Raw genomic sequence first — 7,619 nt, 5'->3', positions numbered from 1 at the left:
CTGAAGTATTGAGTTTCTTATGTGTTTTGGTAAATCAATGATGAACAGCAGAAACAATGTAGCACCAATCGGGTAACCCTGACCAGTTCCCGATGTAACTTCAATGGGGCTCGACATGTCATTATTCAATTTGACAATCTGTTGGCGACCATACAAATACGATTTGATCCACTTGAGTAATTGTTGATTCAGTCCCATAATATCCAATTTGCGTATTAGTAAATCAATGTTGACCGAGTCAAAGGCCTTCGCAATATCCAAGTAAATTGCATCGGTTTGTATTTGGTTTTTCATTTCTAAAATTGCACACGATGTAAATTCAGCCAAATTTGTAGTTGTAGATTTTCCCTTCACAAATTCATGTTGACTGTTATCAATAATATTCTCCATGTGATAATTAAGGTGTTTGGCAACGATGGAATCAAGCAACTTTGGTATTACACACTGCAGGGCTACACCACGATAGTTTTCAACTTTAGCTTTAACACCGGCTTTGTGCACCGGTCTAACGAATGAACTTTTCCAAATTTCAGGCACAAATCCAGTGTCTAATGATTTCTTCAGCATGTGTGTTATTGGCTTCAACAGTGCTGTAGTACATTCTTTGACAAAAATATTTGGTATTTGTTCAGAATTGAACAGGATTCGATTTTAAGAAAGCAACGAAAGAATAAGCAACCATAGGCATTCAAATCTTATATAAATAGCCGCGCCATAGCGAGTGAAATTCAGTATTATTGTAGACTTTAAACTAGTAACATCATGTGAATAAAATTGTAAAACGTACGCAACGCATTTTTATTTCGGTTTACTTTAATTCTCAACATGGTCACAGTCGAAGGACCTATGAAACGTTTGTTTCTACGTTTTTTGAACATTTTCACTTGAAATTTAGTATTGGATATGAAAATATATCGAAATTCTGACCGAATGGATGATTTGGAAGATAACATTTGGCCGGCCTATGGCCATTTTTTGGCCTTTTAGCTGTGGGAGCCAAAATCGAAGTCTTAAACGGGCCATCGGATTAAAAAGTTATATACGTCATTGGAAAGGTCTTGAAAAGTAGATGTGATTTTTGGTATTAAACATCAAAATCGGCCGGCGTTTGACCAAGATATGACCGTTTGTAATTTTTGGCCGAAATCTTCAATCAGCCATATCTTGGCCAAAAGCTGGCCGATTTTAATGTTTAGTACCAAAAATGATACGTACTCTCCGAGACCTTTCCAACGACGTATAGCATGTTGAAATTGGACAAGCGGTTTGAAATTTAAAAATTTTGGGCCAAATTCATTCATAGGGGTATCCAAACTTATGGCCTGTGGTGTATGTCGTCCACTTTCATGTTTGGTTGGCTATGGCGCCATTTGTTACGTTCCATGAGTGTTGTTACGTATTCGCTTGACCATCGTGACCAAAACTCCTGCGCCATTTTCCCCATCAGCTCGAAGTTTTTCAGCCTATTGGCTGATGTTGAGGTATGGTCACGGCTCAGGGGTGCGACGAGTGGTTCGCCCACCAAGAAGTGACCTGGCGTTAGTGCCAGTTCATCGGTGGCGTCGTCGCTCAGAGCAAGCAGTGGCCTTGAATTCAGACAGGCCTCCACCTGAGTTAGCAGTGTCGCCAGTTGCTCGAAGGTGAGCTGTTGTGCGCCTATGACGCGCTTGAGGTGAGCCTTCGCGCTTTTCACCGCGGCTTCATGTAGGCCCCCCATGTGTGGTGCGGACGGAGGAATAAATTTCCACTGTGTCGTGGTGCTGTTTTGCATGCTCAAATTCCTCCAGGTGCCGTGTATCTGCTGACAATCGTTTGATTCGTCCTGGAATGTCCTCCGAATCTGCTGCTGTTCGTTCGATGCTCCCTGAAACGTTGTGGAATTGTCAGCGATTAGCACCTTGATCCTCCCCCGCCGGCAAGAGAATCTCGTATATGCCGCAATGAATGCTTCCGTTGTCATGTTTGATACAAGTTCTAGGTGTACCGCTCTGGTGCGTGTACAAACGAACACTGCTATATAACCCTTGTCGATTATCTTTGTCCGTGCCGCGTTGTATCGTTTAATGTTGACTGGGCCGGCATAGTCCACAGCCGATGATTCGAACGGTCTTCCCGGAGTTACCCTTTCTTCCGGCAGGTGTGCCATTAGCTGATGTTGCGTTTCTTTTCTCTGTCGAATGCATGGCACGCACTTCATTATGGTTGATTTTACGGCGTGTCGACCGCCCAAGATCCAATACCTCTGTCGGACATATTGTTGTGTGAGCTGTGTTCCTCCATGCAGTGTCGCATCATGAGCTTCTTCGGTGATCAATTTGGCTGTGGTGCACTTCCCGCTTAATAGTATTGGGTGGATGGTATCGTACGGCATGTTTGATCGTTTTATTCGTCTGGCTAGTCGCAGAATGCCATCGTTATCCACAAACGGAGTCAGTTTTGATAACGGTGATCCATCTGACAGGTTCTGCTTGTTGGTTATTGTTTTAATTTCTCTGTCGAAGTACGTGCTTTGGCTGTGTCGCACCCAAATGTTTTCTGCATCAATGATTTCATGATCGGCCAATTGACCCGTCCTGCGGTATGCCCTTTTTACGGTGAATCTGAGTACATACGCTGTGATGCGCAGTAGCTTTGCCCAGCTGCTGTATTGGTACAACAGACTGCCCCGTTTATTCGAAATTGGTCCGTCACCGTTGATCTGCACGTTTACCATCGCCGTCGTTTTTCGCTCATGGCAGCGAACCATTTCGATGTCGGCATCGGTAAGTTTTAGCTTGCTTTCTGGCCACCTTTCTGTGTCAAGTGCCAACCAGTCCGGTCCATTCCACCACAATTTACTGTTGGCCAGCTCTGATGGCGAAATTCCCCGAGATGCCAGGTCGGCCGGGTTGCTTTTTGTGTCGACATGTCTCCACTCGACGCCACGTGTCAATTCTTGTATCTCTCCGACTCTGTTGCCGACAAAAACGTCCAATTTGGCTGGTGACTTTCCGATCCAATGCAATGCGATCATTGAGTCTGACCAGAGAGTGCAATTGTCTATGTCGACATCGTGAGCTGTTCGCACCTCTTCTAACAATTGTGCCGTTAGGTGGCATGCGGTCAACTCCAGTTTCGGAATTGTACTTCCCTTGACTGGAGCCACACGTGCTTTCGCGAACACTAGGTGTACTGTTACTGGCTCGTGGTCGCGTTGTTGCCGAAGGTAGAACGTCGTACCGTACCCCGTTTTTGACGCATCTGCGAATGCGTGTAGTTGTCTTCTTGATTTGAGATCTGTGTTGATCCATCGAGGAATTCGTACGGCGGTGATGTTTGGCAATTCTGTGGCGAACTTTTTCCATCGTTGCAATGCTTCACCCTCGACACTGTCGTCCCATTCCACTTTGTCTATCCATAAGTCCTTTAGTATGACTTTGGCGAATATGATAACGCACGATAAATACCCACATGGGTCGTAGAGTCGTGCTATGTCGGACGAAATACTACGTTTTGTCGCGTTTTCCAATCGAATAGGGTTTTTACTGATGTACCGAAATATGTCTTCCGTTGCATCCCAGTGCATCCCAAGCACCGCAGTCGTCTCTTCTTTATTCAGCTCAATTAATTGACATCCGCTGGACTTGATATGCTTCCTCACCGTTGGATCATTGGTGTTCCACTTTGCCAGCTCCATCTTTCTTCTGCCGAACATTTCGATGAGCTCTCTGTGTAATCCGATGGCAGATTCGTGATCATGACTGCCGCTCAATGCGTCATCAACGTAGAAGGATGTCTTTACTGCTTTTGATGCCGCTGGAAATTCTGTGGCGAATTCGTCAGCCATGTGATCCATGGTGCGTATGCTGACATATGCGGCCGATTTGTTCCCATATGTCTGGGTATTTAACCAATATTCACGAACTGGTTCGCCAGTCGATTCCCGCCACAATATTCGCTGCATATCACGTTGATCTTCGGCGATCAGTATCTGTCGATACATTTTTGCGAAATCCGCGGTGAGCGCTACCCGATGCGTGCGAAATCTCATGAGTGTGGTGATGAGTTCTGGCTGGACCTTTTCCCCGTTCAGCTGAATGTCGTTAATCGAAATTCCATCAATCCTTGGCGCTCCCATCAAATACTGTACGGAATTTCTCGGTGCCAGCCGCATGGTGTGGAATGTAAATCGCTGTGTCGCTATGGTGTTTTTGTGTCGGCACCCTACTCATGTGGTTGAGCTCTTCGTAATCGCGCATGAATTTTATGTATTTTTCTTTTAACTCCGGATTGCGCGCAAACTTACGTTCCATTTGCATTAATCGCGCATACGCGACATCGTAGGTTCCGATCACTCGTGGTGCATCTGGTTGCAATGGCATTCTCGCGATGTAACGACCCTCATGGTTGGTCGTGATGCTGCTGGTGAATATGTCTTCACATAATTGTTCTTCTTGTGTGCGGTAACGTTTAACCGGTATTTGATCTTGTTGCCAAAATTTCGAAATCATGTTTATCAGCTCTTCGTTCGACACCGATCCTTCTATGGTGTTTATGATTGATGCATGTTGATACGTGTGATCGTATCCGCCAAACACGATCCAGCCAAACGTCGTGCGCTGAGCAGTTGGTGCATTCTTCATTTTTCGAATTCCGTTTATGATAACGCGACTGTAGAAATCGGCCCCAAGAAGCAAATCCACTTTGTTCGGAATGTGAAACGTCTTGTCCGCCAACTTGATATTTTTTAAATGTTTCCATTTACCGATATCCAGTTCATTACTCGGTAAGTTGTTCATCATTTTCGGTACGATGTACGCTCCCACGTGTTCATTGACTGTGTCGTCATGTTTGGCCATTAAATTCAGCCATGCAATGCCCCTGGCGGCAACGATGTCTCCATTGAGATTCTTGATTTGCATGTATGCAGCTGATTTTTGCGGTCTCAACACTTGTACTGCATGTCCAGTAATTAAATTGATTTGACCCCCGAGGTCGCAAAGTGCTCTTAACGTTTTTGGGCTGCCCTGGTTATCATTGACAACCACTAAGATGGTGGCAAGCAGTGCGATGCTCAATTCTCGGCCTAGTCATTTTGATGCCTCAATTGCCTGGACGGTCGGCGCCACGTATTTTAAACATAACAGCCCATTATGATTACCGTTGCAATGCTTACAAGGTCCGAGTTTGCATTTGTTTGCATGGCATCGTGGCTTCAGACATTTTTCACATACATGAAATTGTCGAGCGCGCCGCATGCGTTGATCCACCGGTAATTTTTTGAACTCCGAGCAACTGAACAATTGGTGTTCGCCCTGACACATTGAACACTTCACCGGAATCTTTGCATAGTTTTTTACCCGTTGGCCGGCGTCTGGCTGCGATTGGGCTCTGTTACCCTGCTGTTGTTGTTGCTGGTTTCCGACCTGTGGTGGCGTATACCCAGCTGCACCCTGTGCCTGGCGATTTCCAGCTTGTTGTGGTTATCTGCTCTGCTGAGCTTCTGGTCTTTCACCCCCGTCGGCGCGCTGATTGAGGAAATCTAGTAATGGCCGCAGACGCGGAATTTCCCGTTGCGGGTGTTCATGTTTCCATAGCGATAAAGTCTCTGTGTCGAGTTTTCGCAGTAACAGATTTACCAACATCGCGTCCCATGACTGAACATTCAGCTCAGGATATCTTTGCAGTGATGCCGTCAAACTATTCACTCCGTTCATCAGCTGAATCATGTTATTGCGTGTGGCCGCAGTGATTGGTGGCATATCAACGAATGCGTTAATGATGGCGTCGATGATCCGCTGCTTGTTGTCGTATTTTTCTGTCAACGCCGCCCAAGCTCGTTGATAATTTTCCGGTTCTCTTGGTATTCCGGCGATTGCTCCGAAAGCCTCGCTTCCTCTTTCAATACAATCATCTAATCGCAGAAATTTTGTCAGGTCGTCCACGTGTGTATTGCTGTGGAAAAACTGCTCCCATTTTGCCTTGAAGTTTGGCCATTCTCCGTCATTTCCCGAAAAGCGGTCAAATGATAGACGCTTTAACGAGATATTATCGAGAGGATTGGATCCGCTGCCTGTGTTGGCATTTGATTTTTTCGTTCGATCGAGTTGATTTTGCTTGGTCAATACCTCAGTTTTCACTGTTGAGTACAGCTCGTCGGCATCCATTATGTATTCTTCCAATCTGCTTGCCCATGCTGGTGTTAAAATATCTGACCGGTCAATCGACTCGGCTCTCTGAATTATCCGATCGTGGTATTTTTTGAGTAGATCTTCTTGGCATATGACTGCCTCGAGTCTCAATTCCGGATCCTCTAATCGCGTCCGAATTCGTTGAATACCCAGCATATTTTTGTTATGGTACTCGTGGAAAGACTGAAAGATCTGTCTCGATTGCCCCTCCAAATCATTCTCCATGTTGGTATCGTCATTGATTGACAGATTTTGCAGTTCACTTAATGGTGAGTCATTTCCGGATTGCTGTGATGCAACTTGATTGCGATGGTTACCCGATTGCTGTGACCCACCCGAAGAGCCATGGCTACTTGGTTTTGGTTTGCTGTGATACAATCCCAATACCGACATTTCGCTTTGATTCGCCTGCTGTGATGCAACCACTTTAGCTGGTATGTTTTGTCGCATTGAGGCGTCAACAATTTGCTCGACCGAGGCGTTATAATGCGCCGAGGCGGTATATATGCCCGGCGTATATCGTCGTGTATCGCCGCCCGATGCCGGTGGTGATTCGCGTGTGGTCGCGTTGTTTGATGCCAAATCGATTTGGGAACCAGTCGGTAGTGGTTCAGCAATTTGTGGCGATGGTGCCATTCCCCAAAATGCCGATTCATCCTGCTGCACTCTTTGCTCATTCGCCGGGTATAGTGGCACGTATGATCGTGTTCGAGCGGCACGCGGTAAATTTAATCCGCTGCGTTGCAATACCGGTTGTTGTGCTCCCGTTATTGCCGTTGAAAAGTCACCAAAACTCACATTCATTGCCTGTGGTGGTGTGTTTTGGTCTACACCAACGCCCGATTGCTTCGATGCACTCATCGGCTCTTTACTGTTTGCTTGCGAAAATGAAATCGTCGGTTGCTGTGGTGCCATCGATGCGAAACTGCTCCCTTCGCTATTGAAAGTTCCCGTTGTTGGTGTAGCACTTTCGTGTGTGGTGGTGAGACTATGGCCGCCATCTTGTTGATTTTCGATTGTTACCAAGCCTGGGTCACCATGTCGTGAATCAGCATTTTGTTGCAGCTCGGATGCTGACGTTTTACTTTTTTCCGCCTCAGCCATCACCATTTTGATGTTTGGTGCTCGATCTGATTCGACTTGAACGCGTTTGTCCGGTTTGTCCCATGGCAACTGCGATGACGCAGTATCTTGTTGCTGTGTCGCAATGGCTTGTTGAACCGGTTTTCATCGTTCACTAGATGAATCACTTGTCACAATCGCGCTCGCTTGACGCTTTGGCTTGGTGCCGGTTTTTCGACTAGTCAACTGTGTCGTTGACGATGTTGTTTCCAGACGATTTGCGCTGTGTGACCGCGTTCTACGTTTAGTTGCCGGTGATTCACCCGTGCCGTCTTCTGCTAATGTAGTGAATTCAACTGCGACATCGGCCCATTGGGCAATAAATCA

General features: G+C 46.1%; 1 protein-coding gene across 1 annotated transcript; it reads right to left on the bottom strand.

The window, feature by feature from the left end:
- Positions 1–1,377: 1,377 nt before the first annotated feature.
- LOC129579538 (uncharacterized) lies at positions 1,378–7,381 on the bottom strand (the record flags this gene model as incomplete). The annotated part of the gene is made up of 2 exons (XM_055469678.1): positions 1,378–1,864; positions 6,969–7,381. Coding segments are annotated over 2 exons (900 nt in total), but the record flags the coding sequence as incomplete, so codon positions are not given.
- Positions 7,382–7,619: the final 238 nt, after the last annotated feature.

This window comes from Sitodiplosis mosellana, unplaced genomic scaffold (assembly GCF_009176505.1).
Source record: "Sitodiplosis mosellana isolate CC-2019 unplaced genomic scaffold, AAFC_SMos_1.0 Smas_scaffold_6236, whole genome shotgun sequence".
Lineage (NCBI taxonomy): Eukaryota > Metazoa > Arthropoda > Insecta > Diptera > Cecidomyiidae > Sitodiplosis > Sitodiplosis mosellana.
Note: the sequence above shows the minus strand (reverse complement) of the source record. Positions and strands in the feature narration are given on the sequence as shown.